This window comes from Filobasidium floriforme (genome assembly GCF_021052385.1).
Source record: "Filobasidium floriforme strain CBS 6241 chromosome Unknown HD553scaffold_9, whole genome shotgun sequence".
In the NCBI taxonomy this organism is placed as follows: Eukaryota; Fungi; Basidiomycota; class Tremellomycetes; order Filobasidiales; family Filobasidiaceae; genus Filobasidium; species Filobasidium floriforme.
This window is the reverse complement of record NW_025763630.1, coordinates 533,916-559,146: the sequence shown is the minus strand read 5'-3', so window position 1 is coordinate 559,146 and position 25,231 is coordinate 533,916. Positions and strand designations below refer to the sequence as shown.

Here is a 25,231-nt window from a genome sequence, read left to right as displayed (position 1 = left end):
GCCCAAGCAAGGAGGATGGACATGGCCCGGCTCGATGATGAGAAAGCTGAGCTCGAACGGCGCCTGAGGACAATGAGGCAGGATCGGGACCTTGTCAAGAACTCCCTTGTCGCTGCCGAAAGGGATGTTCAGACGCTGACTACTGAACGAAACGAGTCGCAGGAACAGGCTCGAAATCTCAAACGGGAACGGGATAAGGTGCAAGGGCAGGTGAAAACCCTCACGAACGAGGCTCAAACGTCGCAGACGCAGATTCCAAAACTCAAAGAGGAGCGGGACGAATCGCAAACGCAGATTAAAACTCTCACAACAGAACGAGATGATTCCAGGACTCGGGTCGAAACGGTGATCAAAGAGCGAGGCGAATCACGACAGCAGGTTCAGAACCTCTTATGAGAACGGGATGTGTCCAAGAAAGTTGTAAAGACCCTCACCGAGGAAAGGGATACGTCCAGGAAAAATGCAGAGACCCTTACTACGGAACGAGATGCGTCAAGGGAACAGGTCAACACCCTTACGACCGAACGGAACACATCAAGAAATCAGGTAGAGACGTTCTTGAAGGTTGTAGAGACGCTATTGAAGCAGGTCGACCAGCTTGAAACGGTCATCACCGAACGGAACCGACTAAGAACTCAGGTTGAGATGCTGGCAACCGAAAAGAATGCTGTTAAGGGTAAGCCCTGCTGCACCCTTGGTTGCTCCTCTACGTGAGACTTGTACTCAGGCTCTAAACCTACCAATCATATAAGAACTATCTAGTACAGGTGTAGGGATAGATTTGCATTGAAGTGGACCGTCTATATACTCCGGTATGTTGCTGCTGGAGCGTGGCAAGCAGCCACTCTGGTACTCTAGCGGTCAGCCCGTTGCTTGCGTCAATGAATCACGTCTGTCAAGCACGTCCGAGTTGTCTCCCCGAGAGCTCCAGCTAGGGGAACGCCCAGATCACGACGCTGACGATTGACTGGGACGCCTCGAACGCTCAGTTTCAGACGATTACCAAGGAACGGGAAGCCTTGAACGCCTGCTTTCGATTGCTCATAACTCAGGTTAAGAGAAGAGGTTGATAAATCAACGGAATGTGTCAAACGCCCAGGTCGAAAGGCTGACAGATGAGCGGAACACATCGAATGCCCAGGTTCAAATACCTTCGGGAATGTGGTACTGTACAGACGCTTACGACGTTGATTGAGACGCTGATGATTGAACGGATCAAGAGCTCAGGTCGAGACGCTGACGACTCAGTTTCAGGCGATTACCATGGGCCACGGAACGAAACTCATGGGGAGCTTAGGCGAAACGAGAACCGAGGACAATCTTCTCGCAGGCCGACCTTCGCCTAATCTTAGACCCGCCTTCAACACTGCAACTAAACGGTCTTCTCGCTGGATGTTAACCCTTGCTCCTGTCCCTGAGGGCGTTGAGGTCGCGAACAGGCACTGGAGCGGACGTCGAGAGCTAAACGCCCGAGTTCTGGTAATGATAACGTGGTGACTCTTCGATCTTCGAAGATCTCCTGGTCCGGCCTAGAGCTTCAAGAGCGGAACGAGCAGGTTTTCACCATAGATCCATAGACCGAGACCCCGAGGCGTGATTAGCACTTCTTGCCCAGGCCTTACGGGGTCATACTCCGGCTCGATCAGGCTTTTGCTGATACCGTAGATAGCCTCAAAGGCCTCAGACAGTTTTCCTGAGACATGAGACATCGAAGATGCCGATGATCCGGTGAGGAAGCCGAATGATTTCGATCAACTTCTCCCTTAGCCCATAGCCCATAGACAAGTACCTGTCTTCAAACCGTTCGTCAATGGCATTGGATAATACATGGTGACCTGCTCATTGCGTCTCCATCGAGAAAGAGCTTTGCGAGAGAGGTCATTTCCAAAGTGCAGCAGCCAGCAGCCAGCCAGATCTTGGGAGCGAGAGCCCCGCTCGGTGACATGACGCACGTCCACTACATACAAGATGCAAGATGAGATGTCTACATTTGTATCGCTGCTGAACACAGAGGTCACCTCGTACTCTGTTATAGCCATGAACTGATAGCTGAGACCTAGAAATCATCTCCTTCTGCCGGTTCCACGTCACCGCCGTCCATCCGGGCAAAACATTCGAAGGGTTCCCCTTTCGATTGATCCTTTGTCAGGCATAATCTCCGGTTCGACCGTTCCTTTCCCAACTTGACGACCCTCTCATGCTACCTCGCCCATCAGAAAGCTCTGTACGACCTAGAAATCTTCAAGACCCCCTTGCATACCTCGAACAAGGACTACCTCTTGACGACGGCCACAACACGCATTACCGTCCACGACCGCAAAGCCAGCTATATCACGACAGCAAGGGTGCACACGACAGAGAGATGTATGAAAAGACGCATATACGACAGAGGTCAGGGTACTTGTCGCCCACTCTGGGAACGTTTCCCCTTCCTGGAGGTGGCCCAGCGGGGAACGAGGACGCCGGGACGAGACAACGCAAAACCGCTGCCAGAGCGGATCAGCCGATCAATGACACAGCCAATAGCGAAGGGACGGCTGGGTTGGGCGGCTTGGGACTAGGGTTAGGTCTGGAAACTCGAAGAGAAAAGGATGGGCAGGTCGTGTTCGAGAAACCAAGGCAAGAATCAGATCAGGCAGAATCAGCAGGATTGACGGGAAAGGATAAAAAGGCTTTCATCTTGCTTGTTATGCTTTGTAAGTCAATTTGCATACGAGGTTGTACAAGGAAGATGCTGATCTGTCGAGATATCTGTTCATCATCTTCCAGACCTGTGAGTGACTAGAGATCCCACTTCGCTCGGGAGGTCCGGCCGATCGACTGACTCCCTGCCGCATCGCCCAGACTGCAGGGCATCCCAATAGGTTTGACCTTTGGTACAATCCCCTTTCTTCTCAAACCCCACGTCTCCTACTCCCAACTCGCCCTCTTCAGCCTGAGTTCGTGGCCGTACAGTCTCAAGCTGCTTTACAGCCCGATTGTAGACGCTTGGTTCTGGAATCGGCTGGGCAGACGGAAGAGCTGGATCGTACCCGTGCAGATCGTCTTGGCCGTGACCATGTGGATCGTCGGAGGTCGGGTACAGGGTTGGATAGATGCGGTATGTGAGGCGGTCCATCTCGACGAGAGTTTCGGCTTGTCTCGGGTTTCAACAAGCGGGGGACGACTGGCTGAAGCTTGGAATTGCATCCCTTCCCCACCGTCCATAGGAAGAGATCGACGTCCACTTCTTGACATTCATCTTTGTCATGTTCATCTTTTTCGCTGCGACCCAAGACATTGCCGTGGACGGCTGGGCGCTCACGTTACTATCCGGTCCCAACCTCTCCTACGCCTCGACTGCCCAGACGATCGGTCTCACCATCGGATCCACCTTGAGCAACACCGTGTTTCTCGCGCTCAACAGTGTAGAGTTTTCGAATACTTGGTTGCGAAGAGTACCTAGTATCGAGCCTGCGATCACGCTCGAGGGGTATTTGAAGTTTTGGGCAGGGGTTTACCTGGTATTCACCCTCTGGTTGGCCTTTGGCAAGAAGGAAGAGCCAACGAGCGATGATGATCCCGATCTCGACGTTCGCAAGGTGTACACCGTCATGGGCAGTATTTTGAAGCTGAAGAGTGAGTGCAGACTACCTGGAGCATCTGGGACCTTGCTCAAGTGAATCGCCGCCATGCCTCTCTGCTTTGACAGATATTCAATCCTTCCTGGCCGTTCATTTGGTCGCCAAATTCGGTTTTCAGGCCCTCGAGTCCTCTGCCTACAAATTCATGGAAAAGGGTCTACGCAACGAGGACTTTGCCGCGATTCACCTGCTCAATACGCCCTTTGAGCTGTTGGGCGCTTCAGTCGCTGCCAAATGGTCGAGGGGAGACCAACCGTTGAGCGCGTGGCAACAGGCCTTCTGGCCGAGGTATGCCATCGCGGCGATGGTCATGGTCTTGTTTTACGTGTTTCCCGAGGGACATGTGGGGCCAGGGTATATGGGAGCGTTTATCGCGATCACCCTGATGGGCAGTTTCGCTAGGTGAGTGCGAGGTCGTGGGGTCAAAGGGCAAATGCTAATGAACTGGCGTTTTTTTTTTCGGTCGTGGCTGGTCTCTATAGCACCGTGCAATTTGTCGGTGTCACGGCGTTCCACACCCAAATCGCCGACCCCCTGATCGGAGGGACCTACATGACGGCAAGTACAGCATCAATTCGATTCGCCCGAAATGTCTTTCTGACAACAACCCGACCACCAGCTCCTGAACACTGTAACGAACCTCGGTGGAACTTGGCCAAAGGTGAGTCATTCCCATCGAACCTTTTCTGGGCGAGTACGATGCTAAAGCATCCCTCACCCCTGCCGCAGCCCGTCGTCCTTAAAGGCATCGACTACTTTAGCCGATCGTCCTGTCGAATCAAGGAAGAATCAGGCGTGATATCGCTACGAGGTTCGTCGCGGCACTCCCGGGGAACCGCAACATCGACTTGATCTGACAGATAGCTCCCCTCCGTGCTTGCCTTAGCGGCCGAGTGCATCTCGGACCACGGTCGGGCAATCTGCGCTCAGGAAGGCGGCGTATGCGTGACCGAGCGGGATGGGTACTATGCCATGTCCATGATATGTATCGCGGTGGGTGTGATCTTGCTGGTCACTTTCGTATTGCCAACGACACGCCGACTTCAGAGTGAGTTCAAAGCCGAGCCGTATCAATGATCGCGTCACTGACGTATGGCGGCGTCATTTTTCGCTAGATCTGCCAATGTCTGCATGGAGGGTCAAGATCCCGACCTAGATCGGGTTTGTCGACGAGGCGAGATTTGTAAACTTGTAACAACCAGGTTTGCGTGCGATCATGAGGCATCCAGGGGTTCGTGCCCAGCTGTTGAAGCGATGTCGTTGTTGCCCATGTCCAAGTCTGTCGAGGATGGGAGGTAGTTTACGAATCCAGGCACATAAGCTACTTTCGTCCTCCCGCGTGACGTAACTTGCGAGTCGGAAGAGGTTGGTTGAAAGAGGTTCGATTCGAAAGTGATCAAGTGGCAAGTGGTGTCGTGGAAGGTGGCTCGACCTGGAACTTGTCATGCAATTTTTTACCTTGCAAAGCATAGTCTAAACACCGACAAGAACATCATCCAGACCCTCTCGAAGATGCCTCCCAAACTGTCGGGCTCGGCGCTCGAAATTGACGAGGAAGATTGCCGCATTCCGCCGAAGCTCGACTTTCGCTGGTCACATTCCGGCTCTTCCCATCTCTCGTTGCTTTCGACGCCTCTTACACAGACCAAGACTATCACCTATGCGGCCTTTTCTGTGCTTGAGAATGAGAATCTCGAGGCGGCATTCAACGCTCTCAAGCCGGCCGAAAGGGAGGCTGCTTTGCGCAAGATGGGCGAGTGGAAGGAGGACAAGAAGGAAGAGCCTACTGCTACTGCTTCCAGTGGCTCAACAGACAAGGATCGCAAGGGAGAGAAGAGGGAGTACAAGGAAGGCGAGGTTTTGGTGGGGGACATGTCGGACATGGACAGGAACGTCGGAAGGAGACCCAGCGCGACTCCGAGCATGGATGCGGACAAGTACCCTGATCCGGATTCACAGCCTATCGAGCCTATACCGGATGATACCCCGGAGGAGGAGGATTATGACAAGATCAAGGGAGTTCCTGTTGCTCAGGATGGGTTGTTCGAGGTGGACCTCACGACAATGTCTTTGTTCCCCGTCTTTTGGGCTCATACGGGAGCGCGGGTACCGGTCATCCGAGCCACCTGGTTCTTGGAGGACGAGACCAAGCCGTGTAGCTGGGAACTAGCCGAAGAGCTCGAGAAGGGTTATCAGTGAGTGCCTGCGAGAGCAATGACTGCTTCCTGGCCGAGTTTGGTCGAGTCTGACGTATTCATGTTTTCATGCGACCTAGGGAGATCAAACCTTGGCTGCCATCTTACCCTCAAGAGCTACAGAAAGCCATCGAACAGGGAGCTTCGGCAGAAGAAAAACTAAAGTATCCCATGCCAGCCAAGTTCAATGTTGGCACGAGCGTGGTCTACCAGAACAAGGAGTGCGGGCAGTTTGTTCAGTCAGTCGAAGCGATGTCGATCGGTCGCCGCATGGTAGGACGAATGTGCTGACGTAGAATTGCACCCCTTTACTAGATCCGGAATGGGTTCCTACCTGAACAAATTGTTCTGGACCTCGTTCAGAAGCAAGCCGGGCGGAATTACCGTCTACCGGGGATATTCGGCTGCTCTACGAGGTAGTGGACACGAGAAGAAGCTGTCTGTCTCGGCACCGGGGTCCAGAAGGGGCAGCACGAGTTCCCGCAGAGGGAGCACTAGCAGCAACATCAGCGCCGGCAACGAGGACAAGAAGGACAAAGACAAGGACAAGGAAGCGGAACCCAAGGATAAGCCAAAGGAAAAGACCAAAGCCAAATCGGGATTGAGAAAGAGCCTCGACTTTGCGATCGGGAGTGCGGGGCTGAAAAAGTCTCAACCTGCGCCTGGCAACAACGAAGTCAAATCAGACTTATTGGTGCCACCGCCGCAACCACGGCCCAACCGGCAGGTCTCCCAGATCATGGAAGAATCGCTCAACGGACAGGGAGAGACGTATCAGAAGAAGAAACCGCAGGTCAAGGACGCTCTAGATGAGGAGCAGATTCCCATGACCGCCGACGAGGACGATGCGGAGGAATGTACCGATTTGATTTTGGTCATCCACGGCATAGGTACGTCAGAAGAGGGTTGCGAGCTTGGTCTCTAGATGGGCTCAAAGTGCCAATCGCCCCGCAGGTCAGCAGCTCGCGACGACGTACGAAGGATTCAACTTTGTCTATGCGACCAACATGCTCCGACAGGTTATGAAGTAGGTGTTGGCTCGTATTGCATCGTCTCGTCCAGTGAGCTGACAAGGCTTTTTGAACCTCTAGGCAACAATCGGCAAACCCGGCTCTTGCTAGCATAATACGAGATCGCCGAGTGCAGATCTTGCCCATCCAATGGCGAGCCTCGTTGCAGCTGGCCGAACGTGGAGACGAGGATGTTCAACATGGACTAGATAACAGGTTCACCATGTCAGGTACGGGCCGACGCTGTCACCGCAAGCGAGACCGCGCTTACTGGAACGACTGACACTCAACAGACATCACGCTCCCCAAGATTCCAGCAATCAGACAGATCACCAACTCGGTCTTGCTCGACGTCCCCTTGTTCATGTCTCAGCATCGGCAGTCGATGATCGAGGCCGTATGTGTACAGGCGAACAAGGCCTACCGAATGTGGTGTGCCAGGAATCCAGGGTTCGACAGCAAAGGTCGAGTGCATATCATCGGTCATTCCGTGAGTGTCTCTTGGAGGTAAATTGGTTGGAAGAGTGAGTGCTGATTAGCTCGCGCGACTCGTTGCAGCTGGGGTCCGCGTTGGCAGCCCACATCCTGTCCAATCAGCCGACACAGATGCCTCCCATAGCGGATCTGCCCAAGGTCGTTAAAGATGACGCCAAGACGCAGTTCATCTTGTGAGTACGGAGAGGTAGCGCATGCGAGGCATACAAGCTGATTGAAATTTGTGCGCATAGCAACACCTCGAACCTGTTCCTCTGCGGATCACCTCTGGGCATCTTTTTGCACATTGACCAGGCGCAGATCATCCCTCGAAAGGGAAGGGAGCGGACGATGCGTGAGTTGATGGCAGAGACCGTTATGTTGCCAAGGCGGTTGCTGACTACCCTCGGTCTCTAGATTCGCCGCCAGACGAGGCTGTAGGTCATGACCGCGATTGAGCCAACGCTAGGCTGCACGCTAACGCCTCTCCCCGCAGCTCGACCGCGCTGGACGATTCGGATGCATGGCCGTCGACAGTCTTTACAACATCTGCCACTATTCCGACCCCGTCGCCTATACCCTCACGGCCACGGTCGACTCGGAGATCGCACGTGATCGCCCTCCACTCCCGATCACGAGCGTCACGTCGCCATTTTACGCGACCGTGACCGACCCGATCAGGGATTTGGGCAAATACTTTGACGGGATCCCGTTCATCACCAGTAGCAGTAGCGGGAGCGGCACGCCCAACAAGGGGAACAAGGACGCCGGGGGTGCGCCGGGGACCGAACTGCAGAGGAAACCGATCATGGTCCGGTTGCCAAGCGGTATCGAGGTGCGTCGGGGCGCATCATCGCCGTTTCATCGTGTGCGAGGAAGAATATCGAACTGAAACGTTGCGCGCGCACAGATGATGGGTCCTGCCGGTGAAGAACGTTTACAAGGCTCTCGAGGCGAACGACGATTGAACGCCTTGAATCCTCATGGGAACATTGATTTCATGTTGCCCAGCGCCGGGATGAGCGAGTACTTGGGTGAGGCATCAGTTGCTTTGGAGATGCGATAGGTGCCAGAGGCTGATGGCGATGTTGCGATTGCAGACGCCTTGACGAGTCACGGAGCGTACTGGTCGGACCCCAGTTTCGGAGCGTTCATGCTAGCAGGCGAGTCGTCAATCTTCTCCTCATTACCTTCCAAGTTTAGCGACGCTGATGCACGCCCACCTTGATGCTGTCTTCTCCCCTTGTCGTCTTATAGAGATCTATTCGACCAAGCTCGACCTCTTGCGCACCGGGATGGGACTGGCGAGACAACATGGAGTCGGGATCGTCGGGGCTGAAGACACGGTGTGAGCGTGGTTGCGAATCGTTCGGCTAGATATTCGAGATCAGAGATCCGAGGTTGGTAGAGGAGAGGATATAGATGGCTTGTTTGATCACCGTTCTTGGATCTCTATACACGTAACAGGGAGACCGAGGCAAGCAGGAGTAGCTGCAAGGGACTTCGATATAATAAATACCCATAAAGAACGAAGCAAAGAGGGAGCTGGTCCCACACCCGCTCTTCAGGTGATACAGATCATTACTGTCAAGATAACCGTTGCACCACCGATACACATATCGTTACCGGAACTTTCGAAAGCTGAGATTGAACTGGCATGATCGCTTCGGCAAGTAGAAAGCACAGATCTGAACACCAATCGTCAGGATGAACGCAAATCTGTCAAGTCAACATCAAACATGCGCCTTCCCCATATTCTCGGTGGATCGGTCTGGTGGCTTGTGATACGTGTCTCGGTTGGTGCCTTTTCGGTTTCGGTCCCGAGGCATACGAAACGCCCTCGACGCGATTTAGGTTGCGCGGGTGACACTCCGCCGCTTGGTGGGGGGGGTGGCCGCTTCGAGACCTACGTGCGTGTGGGCAAACATTTCCGTGCATCGCAGATCGCAGAGCAATATGGCAGCTGGCAGTACAGATCTCAAGAAGGTGCTCGTGTTTCCTGTGGTAGATGTCGGACAGGCGGGACCGGGCCATCGAGCTGGGTTTAGGGGCTAGAAATCGGAGTTGGCGAGGGAGCGGGGAAAATCGGAGGCGAAACGTAAATCATCGGATGATCGCATGGGAAGCACGAGACATCGACGTAGCTGGTCCTCTGTTCGGGGTGTTGTTGTTATTTGCTAGTCCTCGGTGCTTGGTGTTGTTGTGCTACTGAATTACTGACCGATCAGGTGACCCGTGTACGTTGTAGTTGAGAGGTGTTCGGCGAGTTTTGCGAGAGTTGCCCGCATGCCCAGCCTCGGCTTAGGCTACGCCACCGCGCAAGTCAGCAGCCTCCCAGGAGCCAATCTGGACACGACAGATTTCTTTCCGGTCACGACGTATCGATCAGTATTTGAATAGACACCGCAAAGTTGCAAATAGTCTACCCGTGTGTGTTTACCTCCGCATTCATTCACGTGGGTTAGTTGTTTCGCATCAATGCTTTGGAGAACGTCTCATAAATAACATATTGTAAAAAAAAAAGAGGGAACGACCCCTCGCATCGATGAACCGGGGACGACCAGCGCCCCCTACAAGAACACATCACCATTATAACGTAGAAAGATCAAAAAAACCTCGTATCAAAGCGCACGAACCCGTAAACCCAACCAAGTCGCAACGATCCGAACCATCAATCATCCTCGAGATCCTCGAGCTCCTCTTCGACGGGCTGATCAGCAGCTTCGAAGAAGGGGGCGTGCAAGACGCAAACATGGCCCGTATCGTGGCCATGCGAGCCGTGGCACAGCTCGTTCCTCTCGATCTCGAAGATCTGCCTCCCAATCTCGAGCGTTTCGGCCTTGCTCAACTGTCCGCGGTAAAGAAGCTTACGGAGCAGCGAGGTGTGTCGTTCCCACGGATGGGTGTTGGCGTTTGCATGCGCCGGACCGTGGAGCGAGGGGAGTGGGTCGCATTTCTTGCCAGTCGACTTGCATGGACCACAGGTCCCCGACGTTGCGGCGGTTTGGCTGGCGGTGATCGTTCCGCGGCAAAGATAAACCGTCCCATATTGGACGCACTTGAGCAAGGGAGGGAACTTAACGCTGTATCCCACCTTGCCCTCGACATCCATCAGATCGTTGGGAAGGTTGTATACGGGAGGAAGTTCCGATCCCGAAATGTCGAAGCATCGACCGCAACACAACCTCCACCCGCCTTGATAACGCATCTAAGAACAGAAGCAACGATGAATTAGCTTTGATACGTCTTATCGATGCGACTCAGATACAAAACAGTAAACTTACCAAGTAGGCGTTGATCTGGTTGGTGTCGGGCATCCCGCTCTCGTCCAGAACGATCCAGTCGTTCCATTCCTCGGGGGGTTGGGTCGGCAAGACCGGTCGCTTTTGCTCACGGAGCAACTCTTGGATAACTATCATGCGTGAAATCGAACATCAGCATTGATGAATACCAATCTTGCAAAGCATCGATGCATAAAAACTCACTTCGCTTATCGTTCCTTTTGATGGGAGGGGCGTTCTTGACCCCCTTTGTAAGGCCCGGGAGCGACCCCCGGCGGGGGTCCCCCCTGACAGGCTGACGGGACGCAGGAATGAGGCAAGGTACGGGTAGACATCTAAATGTAATAACGGATGTAGAGCTATTACAGAGGTACTAGTTCTACATCAAAACAACAACACCGAAAAGTACCCCCGACGGGAGTCGCATACGGGAGTCGCGTACGGCGCGTCCGACGCGTCACGTGATCGCTATAACACCCTTCAGCTTCTCGGTCTGGATATTCGCGATGTAACATCCAGTCGAGAGTCGGAAGACCCTCTCCTTATCGATACCGAGTTCAGGCCCGTAATCCGCCTGCGAAGTCTTCTTGTTCTTCCCAGGAGACAGGAGCTGCGCAACCTTCCTCTTCTTCGTTGGAGAGCTCTTTCCCGACTCATCGTCGCCCTCCTGGAGAGCCTTCTGCCACTCGTCTTGCCAATGAGCGAGGGTGTGGAACGCGGCGGGCCAGATCGAGATCGTCGGGGAGGCCAGACTGGCCGGTTTGTCGATCAGGAGGAACGATGCCGACCATATATCGATGCTAACAAACCACAGCAATGATACTCAGAAACGACCTCTCGCATCGATGAATGGGAAAGAAACAACTCACAGAGGGGGTTCGGGAACGAGACTCCCACCTCCACTCCCAGACGCGACAGGCTGTTCGCCAGCGGGAGGGGGAACTTGGCCAAAGGGGGGGACAGGAACTTCGCTCGACATCAATGCGACGGCTTGGTCGAGAGACTGAGATGGTCCTACGTAGCCGTGATTTCGCCTTAGAACTCCTCGTAGGCCGAAGATATCCTCAAACTTGCTGTACAATCGATTCGAGGGAACGATCAGAATCATCTCTAAGCAGGAAAAGTCAGTTTTACTCACACGCCGTTTCGATCGTCCTCCACGATCTGCTCGAGTTCCGTATAGGGAGATCGATTCTTGGGATTGAGAGGGCTTTCTTCATCTATGACAAACTTGGGGGGCATGTATGCGAGGTAAGGATGTGTTGTAGTCGAGAGGAAAGTCGTGTTGATGAATGAATGAGAGGGAAAGGAGAGATATATGTATCCAGCGCGTCGATAAGGAGTTTTGTTGTTTTCCTTTTGTCATGACGCGTTGTTCCTCTAACCGATGATGTAAACAAAGAAAGAACTTGATGAACGCGAACCAAAGGAACGTAGGATTGATGCGACGACAAAGGAGAAGATGAAACGTTGGTGGTACAGGCGGAAACAGGAGCGGACGCGTCGATGTTCATCAAACATCTATTGCATCGTCCACTGCTGCCTTCCCTGCGTGTCGATGCGTGGTTGCGTCATAGCCAAAGGTGGTGGAGGCATAGACATGAAAGGGATTGACGCGTGGGAAGTTTGACTTGCTGTTGCCAGGAGCAACGATGACGTGGAAGCCAGCGGCCTGACGACGTGCTGATACCCTGCAAAGCTGGAGGAAGGAACGACGCCTTGCATGGTTGCTTGTGATTGAGAGTGTTGTAAAGTCGAGAGGGATCTTTGCTCTGCCGTTTGTGAGCTAGATACCATTTGAAGCAGCCTCGCTTCGTTCCCCTTATTGCACTTGCGACTGTTCTTGTTGTGACCTGGCTGCTTGCATGCGCCGCATTTCCGAATAGTTTTGGGCTTCTCGACGTTCTCATGAGCACTTCGTACGCGTTGGGTCGAAGCTGTGGGTGCGTAGATGTCTTGAGGAGGAACGACCCCTTGCAAACGTTCTGTAGCAGATGGTTGTTGTGAACGAGGCAACGATGCGATTGTGCCATCCGTTTGGCTCGGTCGAACGGTTGTTACACGTCCAATCTTTGCCTTTCGAGCAGGGTTCAAGACTGTTGGCGAGTCGTTCTCCCGTATCGATGATTCAGATGGTTCCTCCAAGTAAGGATTGTTGATCCGAGGTGCAGTGGAAGTTTCCACTTCTTCTTCGATATGGAAGAACTCTCGAGGATCGATACGAGGTGTATATTTCCCAATCTTCTTTGCGTCTTGTACCAAACTGCTCTCTTGTACGATGTGCCAGTACGGGTGAAAGTCGTCCAGAACAAACGGTAGGCGTCTTCGATTCTGGATGTAATCGTCGCAATCATGCTGACAAGGTAATCCCAATGACGATCGCATCCCTCCAGAGCAAGGATTAAGAGGAACTTCCTTCTTCAAAGCACTCTTCGCAGGATAGTAAGACCGTTCTAGCACCAACAGGATCGCTCGCCGAGATACTTTCCCTCGAACCTATAACCAGTATGTGAGTCTCGCATCGATCCTGACAAACGATTCGACTCACAAGAGCAAAGCAATCAGGCAAGTGTAACAACTTGGCGCGATGTTCAATCGCATGCTCGAGAAAGATCTTTGCTTGTGTTGCACTCATGTATCGGAGAACGTTCTTCGTAGTCTGGAAGAGGTTCCCTGTGGTGCCATTCAAAGACCTCTTTATCGCTGCATGGGAACTTTCCGCTACAGACGTTGCGATGTTGTTGAAATGTAACAATCCGTTGGTGAGATGTTTCGTAAAGTGCTGTTTGTCCTTGAAAAGATTGACCATGTACGTGCATGCAGCGGATGTAAGCGGTTTATCAATGCCATAGAGCTTTGTGAAGTCTTCAAGCATCGATGCAAAGCATTCTTGAGTAGGAGCTTGAACGATAGCAGTCCATCCGGCCAACATTGCGTTGAATGTTTCCTCTGCTAGGCCCGGTTTGCAATTCGTTACGATGTTCTTGTTGATATGCCAAATGCAGAGTAACTGATTCCACTCGGGGAATGTAGTCGACAATGCGTTGCGTAGACCCTTCTCATTGTCTGTGAGCACCGTTGCGACAGGTAGATCCTCCCCCATGATTGCCTTGAGAGATTGCATCGCCCATAAGTAGTCGACTTCCTTCTCTCTTGCAAGAAAGGCGAATGCGACGGTAAAAGACGTGTTTGCGCAAGTCGTGGCTACCACATTGAGCAAAGGTAACTGGTACATGTTCGTCTTATAGGTGCAGTCCATGTATAAGACGTATCCATAACGTCGCATCAATGCGAGTGCCATCGGCTCTGTAATGATGAGGTGCGTCAATTCGCCGACTGAACCAACTTTATGTCTAAAATTGAATCCAGCCTCTTTGAGCTGCGTCATCAATTCGTCGGTAAAGGTCCTGCCTTGATTTCCATAGGAAAAATACCGTGTCTTGAGGTTGTAGATCTCTCGAATCGAGACATATGTGGAACGATGCTCTCGATCTGCGAGTTGTCGTACGAGCTCAAGGATCTTGCTGGCGGAAATTCCCGCGTTAAATGATGCGATGATTGCATCCTTTTCATTATCGGTAGGTTTTCGATGCTGATGATGCGTACGAGGGGTATCATCTGGCTCATGGTTGTGTTCTACATGTTTCGGCGTATAGATCCACTTCTTATTTGCGTCCAGGCGAGCGTAAAGTTTGAACGGACAACCTGTGCGTTTGCTTCTAGGATGCTTCGTACGGATGCGACCAAATGTCTTTATGTATGGATGAGTGACGCGATGATGCCCCTCTAAAGTGCAGCAGATGTATGCACTTCGAACTATGCCTCTGGTTTTTGTGGTATTAAGGATCCGTACTGCATATCCTTGTAATCGAGCTGACGCATTGATCCGATCGATCAACGCGTTGAGTGTTTCTTGAGGAGAAATTGCGGGAGGTATAGTCGTAAAGGAAGGTGTGGGGGCGGGAGGGATGTTTGCGGGGGGTCCTTCATCTTCAACGTTGATGTAGTCTGCTATCTCGAAATGATCCTCTGGATCTTGATCTATCTCTATGATATCCAGTTCTCTCGCATCGTTGATAGGGGAAGGCAGGGGAGAATTGATCAACTGCTGCTCAACAGCGTAGATTTGATCTTTGTAGGAAGACAGGAAGGCTTGCATGTTTGCGTGTGATCTTTAAAGAGTGTGGGTAACGAGGTAAGGATCCTGTTGCGAGCTGAAACGTAATGATGCAGAGGAGGATGATCGACAAGAGATCAAGAGAGGAACGTTTGGAAGCATCTTAGCGAGAGAACAATACATGGAACAATGTGAGGTGGATCATTGCTCGACAAAGGTAAGAGTCACGTGAGCAAAGCATAGATTCATTTGCAACTTTGCGGTGTCTATTCAAATACTGATCGATACGTCGTGACCGGAAAAACGTCTGTCGTGTCCAGATTGGTTCCTCAGCCTCCCTAGCTCCCCTAGCTACACCTCGTTGTACACCGGCCGGTAGCAACCACCCCGACCTCACATGTACTCACAACAACATACGAGGTCGAACGAGGAATCCAGCTTCCAGCTAGTCACAAGCTAGACCTACGTACGCTAGAAGAAACATCCCTGTAGTCAGTACCATCTAGGTCGTGTTGAACGAGGACCGGCGTCTTTTCCCTCATCGAGCATCCGGGGAAAGCGAGCGCCAAGAAACTGGCAACTAGCAAAAAGGAGGCAGAAAGAGCCGAAAGCTAGAAGGGGATACTCTGACTTTCGACGTCGTCCTTTCGAACATCGTCCATTCGATTCTGCGCTCTGTCATCATCGACGTCGACGACAACATCGCCTTTGACTGTTGGGACGTCTGGCGAAGTGCATCAAGAGCGAGCCCGATAAGTAGTCCTACCCGGACTTGCCGAAAGCGACACCCACCATCCTCACCTACATCGACCTCGCGATTCATCAAACCATCAACTCACCTTTGACCTCGACAACCGAGAAACAACCGGGAACAACAACGATCACGCGGTCGACAACCTACTTACTGTTTTGTCTCGCCGACGGATCTGAACATGCCTGAACTAGCCTCGGTCCCCTCCCGTCAAGCTCGTCGATCAGCCAGCCCTGGCCCCGGTCCATCGACGCTACAGGCACAGGCGAGACGGTACGGCCAGGCAGGCTCTGGATCTGGGTCTGGACTGAGGATGGAGCGGACTCGGAAGGATGACCGGGAGATGGAGATGAGGGGCAGGAGAGGAGCGGGTGGGTCGCATTTGGAGGTCAGACAGGATCCAGGACAACCACAACAATCACCCAGCTCGGAGTCTTTGGGAAGCGAGACCGGAGCATCGCCGACTAGCCCCGGGGTGGATTCGTCGATGGCGGCCTCGTCCACCACAAGACCGTTGTTCTTTAGCGGGACGTCTACGAGCATGCCCGTCCCCACGCCCACATCTCAGTCGTTCACTGGAACGGACACGGGAATCATCCCCGTCGTCTCGTCCTCTTTCTCCGGGACCGATGTGCAAGCTACAGCAACTCCTACAAGCACGGACACGAACACCCTTGCCCCCTCGCCTTCCTCCTCCGACTACAACTTCAACTCCAGCTCCAGTTACACCCTGACGAGTTCGGACTTGTGGACCCCTACGGCTACGGCCGCATTGCCCGGTTCACCCACCCTGGCCGTCTACGTGCCCGTGGCGGGACAACCGTTGGAACAGGGACAGAATGGGTTGATTGCAAACTTGACGCTGGCAGGGGACGACGTGGATCAGTCGTGAGTCGGCGTTTTGCGCCTCCGTGTCTCTCTGTTCCTACGCGGCCTCTCAATTAGATGGAGACGCAGGAGGCTCAATGGGTTGTTACTGATCACGATGCTCTTGCTTTGTTTCATTTCGTTGCGGGGACGTTCGCAGGGTATACTCGGTCCCGGTCGTCTTTGGGCACGCGAGCACGGGGTCGTCGACGAATCGACTGGGGAAACGGGCGGGAGAGTATCAGACGATGAGGTTGGCAGTGGATTTGGGGAGTAGCGATCTGGTGAGCGGCGGGTCGTCATTTACAACATGATGAAAATCAGCGACTGATGATGTGAATGTCCGCCGGCTCGCATCCGCAGTGGATCGCCGCGTCGACGTGTACGACCTCGGACTGTAAAGGCTCAGGAGTTCGCAAGTTCAACGCTGGGTTGAGTATCGATTCGGGGCAGTATATCAACCTGCAATACCACCAAGGGTCCGTTTCGGGTAGCGTCTACTGGGACGAGCTCCAGATTGGGGTGACGGAGGACCAGATCGAGACGAGCGTCAACGGGACTGGTCGGGGCGGGGCGACGGGATTCGACATCGGGTTCCAGGCGTTTATCGCTGCCGATCAGGTGACGGATGAAGATTTGAGTGGAGGTGAATTCGATGGGATCCTCGGGCTGGCTTTACCTGCCAACTCGATCATCCAGAGTTTCATTCCCGGTTCGACGACGGGTCAGCCGGACGGGGCGACCTTTTTGGAAAACCTGTTTGGGCTCGGACCAGGGGCGCCGATCGGGAGGTACGTCTCGATGAGTCTGGAGAGGAGGGGAGATACGAGGACGAGCAGCTCGTTGGGGTTGGGCATGTACGATGAGACGTTGTGTCCGGGGAAATGTCTGCCGAGTTACAACCCCGTCGTCACGTCGGTGCACGGGCCGCTTTACTGGAGGATTCTCTTGCAGGCCGTCAATGTCGGTGAGTAGCATCAGTCGTTGTCGCCAGACGCCCACCATGTTGACGACGCACGCTAGCGGTCTGGCCCTCGGACCCCTCGACGGGACCCCCTGTAAATCACCGGATCAGTATGCCATCGAGCACGACCACGCAGCAGAGTTATCCGGTCGCCGTCCTCGATTCGGGAGGGAGTCAGATGTTGTTTGGGAATCGAGATTTCTTGAATTCGATCTATGGCATATATGGGAGTGAGTATGCGGAGGCAAGGGGTCGCCTGGTTGGGAACACCACTTACGTTTGTGTTCGTTCTCGACAACGTGCCAGTCGGACCCTCGTCGGACGGAAAATGTGAGTTGCCGGTATAGCCTCAACGCGACCGGCTCGTGATTCTTCGCTAAACCCACGACCCCATCCCACAGACTACATGTCCTGTACTCAGCTCATGTCCATCAGCTTTACTTTCAACGGGCAAGACTATCCTATCCATCCGCTCGACCTCTCGGACAATACGGGCGATACGCAAAATTGCATCGGCAGCATGCAGTACGCGGATGGCCTGGCTGCAGGGGACGTCATTCTCGGTAGCACCTTTTTGAAGAATGTGTGAGTTTGAGGTGGTCCACGACGACAGCTGAGGGCAAGACTGAACGTACGGGCTTTCCCTTCGCAGCTACTCGATCTACACGTACCCGGCCGGCTCGACCAAGACGCGATCGCAGCCACCCCTCGTCGGTCTCGTCTCGCTCACCAACAGTACCCAGGCGGCTTCGGAGTTTTACGCCGTGCGGGACCAGCATCAACCCTTGACACCGGACGCCTCTGGCAACGTCGGTATCAACCCGGACCCTCGCGCCGCAGGTAGAGCCGTCTCCGGAGGGATCATCGCATTGTCTGTCGTGCTCGGGTTCGTCGCCCTGGCCGGTGGCATCTTTTGCGCCTGGTTCTTCTGGCTCCGACGCAAGTATGGACAAGACGGCGTCGTACTTGGAGCCAAGGCGCGCAAGAGAAAGGGGTCTCAGCCGAGCGAGGGGGGCGGTGCGGGGCTCGACGACGAGGACGAGGAAGTCGACGTCGTGACTCGGGCGAGACGGGCTAGAAAGTTCAAGAGCATGCAGAGGCAAAAGAGCATGATCGATGGATACTCGGATTTCGACGTCGATACCACTTGGTCGGCCGACGCGGACGATAGCGTGACGGCGGGAGGGGCCAAGGCCGACTACGACCCGGTCAAATCGGACGTCACGGACGGGATTGCAACGCTGGAAAAGGAGGCGACGACTCGATCTGCAGACGGTCTGGCGGCGAGAAGGAGCCGAGCGAGGATCTCGGCCTGGGAAGGGGCTTACCCGCCCACCGGGTGGAAGGCGACAGACACGCGTTCCAGCGGGAGGGCTGTGAGTGGGGTGGGCTACGACAGAGACGGGGTCCAGACGCACGATCGCACTGGATCCGCCTCGACCATGGCCACGAGTACCACCACTAGGACGACCATTCAAGAGGAGGATGAACTCCCACCTATGGCCTCGAAGCGGTTTGCAGATCAGCCCGCTTCGCCTTCCCGGGAGGCTCTCCTCGCGGACCACTACGAGTTGGGCATCCGAAGCCCGGAGCGAGGGAGTAAAAGTGGGGACTTTACGGACGGGTCGATCTTGAGGATCACGGACCCGGCGCAAGGTCGGCGGTTGTGAGCGGGTGGTGAGACGTGCTGTAGCGCTTTGGCATATTGTAGTACAGATTATGGAACGGACGGTTGGTAGTGAATATGTAGCGATGAGCATGTTTTTGGATATTTATTTGTCAATCCAGCTCTAATCGTCGGCATACGCTCAGCCTGTTTTGGATTCCCAGCTATGGTTACGTAAGCGGATTCCCCCCTTTGATAGGCTCCGCTCTCCTTTTTCCCTTTCTTGTTTCAGCCCTCGTATATCGACCCGATAAACTTCTCGAGATACGCATCAATGCCGGACAATACACTGTTGTATCTACTACTACATTCAAGCTTACAACTGGACACACAGACGGGTCTCTACCGCTATCAAACGTAGATCGTCCTCGTTTGAACGACCGCCAAAGCCACGATTTCTCCCTAACCCATCGCAACCATCTCCACTATGTTGAGGAGAAAGATGCCGAGTGAGTGCAACGGCGTCTCGAGTGAATTGCTAGAAAGCTGAGGAGCCATACTCCAGCAAAAGGGACGCCCGCTCAGGACTTCGGATACTCTCTTCCAGCTTTCTTGCACGTCCTGCCCATCAGCAAAGCATGGAAGATGAGCGGCCGCCAGCTACTGACCTCCATTCTCAGCACAACATCGATCCTGTCGTAAGAATATTCCTAATGCTTGGTTTGGCGCCGTTATCGGCTCATACAGAGACCTTTCGGCAGCTTCGTATCGCCTACGTTAGGTCTCTACTTCTCATCAACCATCTACACCCTGTGGAACACATATCTCATCACTGGCTACGGGATTCTCCACCCTCAAAAAGCCATGGCACTGCATATGGTCCTCTTCATGAAGATCATCTTGTCGATCCTACAGCATCTATCAGTCTCCTCCTTCTTGGGCCCAGCTTGGTGCCTCATCATTCCTAGCTTGATGACCTATAATCTCGGGAACGGCGTAATCGTAGGCCACATGATGTTACAGCTGGGTCGATCGGGGGTTTCGCAAGTGATCTTTCCACCGCTCGTATCATTTGAGAAGATCAATGATTTCGGCGGTCTGGATAAGTTGGTGAGTTCAGTGACACATGAGAAGCTTAATACTGGATACCGACGAATCGGCTATCGTCAGGCTCGGCATATCGTTCCGGGACTGCACGAATCAGTGCAAGTTATCGCTTCCAGGTGTGGCATGCGGATCCGAATAGAGCAAATCGTAGGTATTCTCCCACCAATGCATCTGTTTGAAATCTATTCGATGAAGAAAGACTATTGATATATCCTCACTCTTCGATTAAACCGCAGTGGCTCTCTTCGACCGCGATCCTCGTCATCTTACAGTGAGTTGGGGATACAGAATCCGCCGATGTGACAGTGCAAATACAGGGCACTGACCTCGTCTGTTCTAGTCAAGCGGGCTACAACGGGCTCGGAATAGCGCTGGAATTCATGAGTTGGTACAATTTACCACTATCCTCCTACACGGTCCACCCGCACTGAACACGGTCTCGTCCTCGAGCAGACACCTTCAAAGTTTGGTACAGCCTCCGAATCATCCTCTGGCCGACCACCAGCCCAGACTATAGAAAGATATGCGAGAACGTCTTCAGCTTCTGGATCCTGGCGGAGATGATCGATATGACAGGCGATATTCCGCTTGTTGGGCCGTTTGTGTTAAGCCACGAAAGGGTCATGGCTGTTATTTCGACGCTAGCGATCATCATTGGGTTGACCGGGTATGGCTCTAGGGACGGGGTGAGTGTGACGCCTGGAGGATCATCGTTGGTATGGATTCACTAACCATATACTCGGACACAGTACTCTCGTTTGATCATCAAGCTGCTGTTGGACATTTAACAAGCGCGTGCGGTATCCAGCGTATCAGACTCAGTGTGCGACTCCGCGTTGTGAGGATAACGAATTGAGCGTCCTCTGAAATTCTCGCTAAACCCTACCGTATGGTGTGTGCTATCGAAACGAGATTAGCTGTGCTGTAAAATAAACTTGGTTCACTGCGTAAAGGTGCAAGGGAAGCGGCTGAGGGCCTCAAACCCCGAATGTCCGTTGACCAGGGATATGGCACTCCTGCGGATCGTCGATAGATCATCCCTTGACCTTGACCTTAACTCAAGCACTCAATCTCGGTCAGTCCACGAGAATCATCAAAAGTGTCACCAAGCGCGTCAATGCCAAGCCGCTGGTTGCATATGCATGCCTATAAGCAATACATTTGCTGGTATGAATCTTGCTTGACACGTGTATACTTCAACGCTTCCCCCACTTCGGTTTTCTTTTCCCCCTTTTCCCCTTTTTTCCGCTTTTTTCCCTGCAGACTGGATATGGATCGCTGGCTAACGCTTCATCGCGTGCTGTGATGACCAGAAAACCCCTTCCAACTAGCAGGTGCAGTTTTGGTCTCTCTACTAGAAGTTGCGTTTGTACCAGCAGTGCTGACGCTCCCTGCAAGGGATGACGGCGTAAAAGAGTACGGTATGGTCATGGAGCTTCCCTGATTGTCCATTAGGTGTATAGACATCTCCGTGACGTTGTCCCAATTGAATGACTGGGTTGCAAGAGGAGCATACCTGTATGGATTCTGTGCGTTGACAGAACCGCGAGCTGTGATCCGCAAGGCATTCCACTCCTGGCCGTTTGCGTCGAAGGTCTGATGGTCGGCAAAGCTCACAGGGCAGCCGGTCTCGGAATTGTGTGAGCCTTCCCTGTGTTTGGAGTCACCATTCTTGCCGTAGAGATCGCGTTTTGGTCTGGTCCTTCTAGGCGCCTGACGTTCTGCTTTTGTCATTGGAGTATCTTTTCGACGTGAAGGTACGCCCCCGGTGCGGGATACGCTTTGCAGACTGGAAGCAGTGGTCTGCACCTGGAGCGAGGCGGCGTCAAGCATCTTGGTCACGCCATCAAGGGCTGAGTCTGCAACCTCCTCCTCATCGGTATCCCCGAAGGTACTCTGAGCATCCTCAAACTCGTTGTCAGACGAGAATTCATCATCGGTCGGCCTTTCGACAGGCTTCTTTCCAGTGACGTCTGTCTTGACGGTACCCTGACCTCGAGTCATCTGCGCCTTAGGCCCTGTCGGCACGCCCGACTCCTCCGCCCATGCTCTTTGCGCGGCCTTTCTCCTCTGCACACTTTTCCCTCCACGCGTGGGCTTACGCTTTTTCATTCCCCTATTGTCGCTCGCTGCATCCTGTCTGTCTTCTGCATGACCTCGTTGGAAGTCGGACTTTTGGGGACTCGGCGCTTTGCCTGAGTTCTGTGAAGCCGAATTTTTTGAAAAGGCCATAGTACAGGAGCAAGGGAGTCGTTTGATTTGAAGCGGGTAGGGGGTCCTGGTAAGGCAGTGGGGAAGGGGGTTCGAGTGAAGTGGGGACTTGTAATTATGTTAACTAGATTCAGTTTGTCCTTGCAATTGTCCAAAAACGTAGCCCTTATATAATAATTCGGTCGGATCTTCGGCTGTGCAATCAAACAATGAATGGCGTATGAAGCGGAGGACTTTCGAGCGGAGTACCGGGATGCGTGATATGAGCCCATCAGTACAAAGGACAGACGGATGGCATCACATGGTGCCATTTGTCGTGCGAATTGCAATATGTCTCGCAAGGACGAGTGATCGATGAACGGGTGTGTGACTGTTCAACCAGCCTGTCAGGCACCCAAGGAGGAAAATATGTCCCCTGTCTCTTCCCAATAATGAATACATGTCTTTAGCAGGACATCTCATGCTGGAGCGTGAACAGTAACGTACACAAGGCCGGTACGGGAAACATGAGTCGCGACCCTCGAAACATGGAAACGAACTTCACAGATGCACGATGCCGTGACATGGCGTGCAAACAGCTTGATCAACGGGATCGAGCTCGACGAGCCTTCCATTGATCATATCGTTGACGATCTATCGATTGATAAACTGTTAAACTGTAGTCCCGTGACGGGCTGATCACTGAACCTTGCGCCATTCCGCCTCTCTCGCGATACGGACATTCGGATGAGATCCGCGTTCCGCACGTCATTCTTATCCCTGAAACGCGCATCGAATGCATGATGCAATCAGTCGTGACAAGGGTTAATGAAACTGAATGGCGCAAGACACGCAGTGTATATGCAACATGGCGACACCTGGATGAAGCTTCTCCGGACCGATCATCTGACCTGACGTTATGACCAGACCGCTCTCGCCATATCGATTCACTCTGTGCTTCTCCGCCGAGCCGCAGCAGACTCATCAAAGGCCTGTGAGTTTGACACCGAAAGCCCTTTCGTTTATTTTCCTCTCGGCCTCTCGCATACCCTTCTTCGCCGCCTGTCTCGAATCCCTTCGGGCGACAGGAGGCCATGGAACACTGCATATCCGCCGCGAAAGCGCGATTTCCCCTTCATCAGTTGTTCGAAAGACCATTCGCCACGATCGTACGATATAGCGATCACGCCATACAGATAAGGCGGCTCCATCTAGATGTTGCCTTGTGGGAACATTGAGCTCTCCTTTAATGGATGTAATAGTAGGATCGTTGACTGCGGGCGCAGCCCAGGGGCGCGGCTAGTCATACGGAACGACTGACACCTGACGCTACTCGGAGGAGATGTCGGTCCCGTGGTTCCGACGGTCCTCCTTAGTCTCGATGGACACCGGACCAACAGCTATACCTTGCTCGATTCAGATTATCGTATACTGTCAGGACATACAGAGGGATGACCGCCTGGCACTTTTGGCAGCAGGGATTTTCCACGACAACCTCAGCATTTACTGGAAAAAATCTACTTGCCGCCTGTTCGCGCTGTCAACGGACAAATTGCAGTTTGCATACGGAACACAAGGTCTTACTCTCGCAATCTCTTCTCTCATCTGTACACTCATTATACGATACACCTGTCCCGTCGTTAAACCTGTGCGCAAGATCGACCAACATGTATACTTCAGATTATTGCTCCTCTTTCACTTCGTCGAAATGTAAAAGCTGTGGATCACAAGGCGAAAAAATGTCGTTGCGTCGATCTGAGTTGAAAATGTCCGGGGACTGATATAATAAGCCACGTAACCTGAACTACGGGTCAGCCTATCGCGACCATCTATCATCTCGCCCCTCAGATGATAGGGGGACGAATTCCTGGTACTTCTTGTCCAGTAGTGTAGGATGACTACCGACATAACTTGCTAATGCCAACGTAGTCTGTCGCTATCCTAGACGAACATTGTGTCCCTGAGATAATGTGTGCGCGGCTCGCATTGCATTGACGTCCGAAGCGCGATTCACAAAGCACCAGTCTGTCTGTCGTGTCGATCGTTCGCCTTTCGAAGATGAGTGGTCAGGGCTGAGAAGACCGGCCTATGGGGATATCTGCCCACCGCCAAAAAAGGTAGACAATCGCGAGGTAGCGGTAGTCGCTCCATCGTCGCACCTCCTTTTTCCGTCTCGCTACTCCTGTGTTATAGCCTTCCTTTGCAAACCCTACGGCCTCTTTGCAACATCTGAAAGGTTCCGGCATCTCTTTTGTCCCAGTTGATGGTTGGTGTAGGCTTCTCCTTTGTCTTCCAGTGAAAAAACAGGTTCAGTCGGACATCTTCGGAAACTTCCTGTTCTGGCCGCACGAACAACCTGAAGCCACTGAACGCCACACCCGCCTAGCGTGACTTCCGTTGATTCAGGAAGCCACCATCTGGCGCATGTTCCTCTCCGCCATCGATTGAACGACAGGGATAAAAGGTCGCATCGAAGGTCGACAATCAGAGATACTGTTCCCTGACCTCGATTATATCCAGCAAACACCAAGCTATCCGTAGACTTGAGCATCGCGAACATGTACCATCCCCAAACTTATCAAGCACGCTTCGACCCAAACGCTGCCCCTCCTCCTCCTCCTCCTCCTCCTCCTCCTCCTCCTCCTCCTCCTCCTCCTCCTCCCCCACCAGCTCAAAACCCTTTCGAACCCTTACCGGTGAATCTATTTCAATGTTGTTCACCTCCCTTACGCCCCCTCGAAAGCTGACCCAAGTTCGCTTTTACCCGTCTTTATTCCTCCTCAGACGTACCCGCCGGGATTCAGTCACATCGATCGACCCGCGAATGAGCCCCGAAGGCCAACTCGGATCAGGCGATTCTTGAGGGACATGCCAGAGTCTGGCTGGGAACCCGATCAAGACGAGAATGCCGTGGAATACTGGGACGATCTGACCCGCGAACAACAAGAAAAGCATCAGGGTGCGGGCAAGATCGAGATCAAAGTTGGCGAAGACGGGAGCTTCCAGCTGTCCTTCAGCGATCCAATCGCGGCGCTGAATACTGGGA

General features: G+C 53.2%; 6 protein-coding genes across 6 annotated transcripts; 4 read left to right on the top strand and 2 right to left on the bottom strand.

Moving 5' to 3' along the window:
• Nucleotides 1-2,005: 2,005 nt before the first annotated feature.
• On the top strand, nucleotides 2,006-4,935 carry HD553DRAFT_310258 (acetyl-coenzyme A transporter 1-domain-containing protein). Its single transcript, XM_046179827.1, has 9 exons — nucleotides 2,006-2,700; nucleotides 2,845-3,100; nucleotides 3,210-3,618; nucleotides 3,692-4,025; nucleotides 4,106-4,181; nucleotides 4,243-4,284; nucleotides 4,353-4,434; nucleotides 4,510-4,671; nucleotides 4,739-4,935. The coding sequence occupies exons 1-9, from the start codon at nucleotides 2,198-2,200 to the stop codon at nucleotides 4,777-4,779; spliced, it is 1,905 nt and encodes a 634-aa protein (XP_046037158.1). The 5' UTR covers nucleotides 2,006-2,197; the 3' UTR covers nucleotides 4,780-4,935.
• A 109-nt stretch (nucleotides 4,936-5,044) lies between these two features.
• HD553DRAFT_225578 (DDHD domain-containing protein) lies at nucleotides 5,045-8,829 on the top strand. Its single transcript, XM_046177267.1, has 13 exons — nucleotides 5,045-5,818; nucleotides 5,899-6,057; nucleotides 6,134-6,708; nucleotides 6,773-6,845; nucleotides 6,910-7,058; nucleotides 7,122-7,318; nucleotides 7,387-7,496; nucleotides 7,557-7,657; nucleotides 7,720-7,739; nucleotides 7,799-8,137; nucleotides 8,213-8,336; nucleotides 8,403-8,465; nucleotides 8,560-8,829. The coding sequence occupies exons 1-13, from the start codon at nucleotides 5,136-5,138 to the stop codon at nucleotides 8,652-8,654; spliced, it is 2,688 nt and encodes an 895-aa protein (XP_046037157.1). The 5' UTR covers nucleotides 5,045-5,135; the 3' UTR covers nucleotides 8,655-8,829.
• Nucleotides 8,830-12,104: 3,275 nt separating this feature from the next.
• On the bottom strand, nucleotides 12,105-13,515 carry HD553DRAFT_323623 (uncharacterized protein; the record flags this gene model as incomplete). Its single annotated transcript, XM_046181412.1, has 2 exons — nucleotides 12,105-12,938; nucleotides 13,132-13,515. 2 exons carry the CDS (start codon nucleotides 13,513-13,515, stop codon nucleotides 12,105-12,107), a joined length of 1,218 nt encoding a protein of 405 aa, XP_046037156.1.
• A 2,117-nt stretch (nucleotides 13,516-15,632) lies between these two features.
• HD553DRAFT_341602 (aspartic peptidase domain-containing protein) lies at nucleotides 15,633-18,952 on the top strand (the record flags this gene model as incomplete). Its single annotated transcript, XM_046182653.1, has 7 exons — nucleotides 15,633-16,339; nucleotides 16,479-16,602; nucleotides 16,682-17,285; nucleotides 17,342-17,512; nucleotides 17,589-17,612; nucleotides 17,684-17,867; nucleotides 17,935-18,952. The coding sequence occupies 7 exons, from the start codon at nucleotides 15,633-15,635 to the stop codon at nucleotides 18,950-18,952; spliced, it is 2,832 nt and encodes a 943-aa protein (XP_046037155.1).
• A 284-nt stretch (nucleotides 18,953-19,236) lies between these two features.
• HD553DRAFT_349688 (uncharacterized protein) lies at nucleotides 19,237-20,783 on the top strand (the record flags this gene model as incomplete). The annotated part of the gene is made up of 8 exons (XM_046183475.1): nucleotides 19,237-19,397; nucleotides 19,454-19,586; nucleotides 19,650-19,998; nucleotides 20,059-20,142; nucleotides 20,232-20,266; nucleotides 20,336-20,379; nucleotides 20,449-20,681; nucleotides 20,745-20,783. Exons 1-8 carry the CDS (start codon nucleotides 19,376-19,378, stop codon nucleotides 20,781-20,783), a joined length of 939 nt encoding a protein of 312 aa, XP_046037154.1. The 5' UTR covers nucleotides 19,237-19,375.
• Nucleotides 20,784-21,221: 438 nt separating this feature from the next.
• On the bottom strand, nucleotides 21,222-22,010 carry HD553DRAFT_310252 (uncharacterized protein). Its single transcript, XM_046179826.1, has one exon. The coding sequence runs from the start codon at nucleotides 21,997-21,999 to the stop codon at nucleotides 21,286-21,288; it is 714 nt and encodes a 237-aa protein (XP_046037153.1). The 5' UTR covers nucleotides 22,000-22,010; the 3' UTR covers nucleotides 21,222-21,285.
• Nucleotides 22,011-25,231: the final 3,221 nt, after the last annotated feature.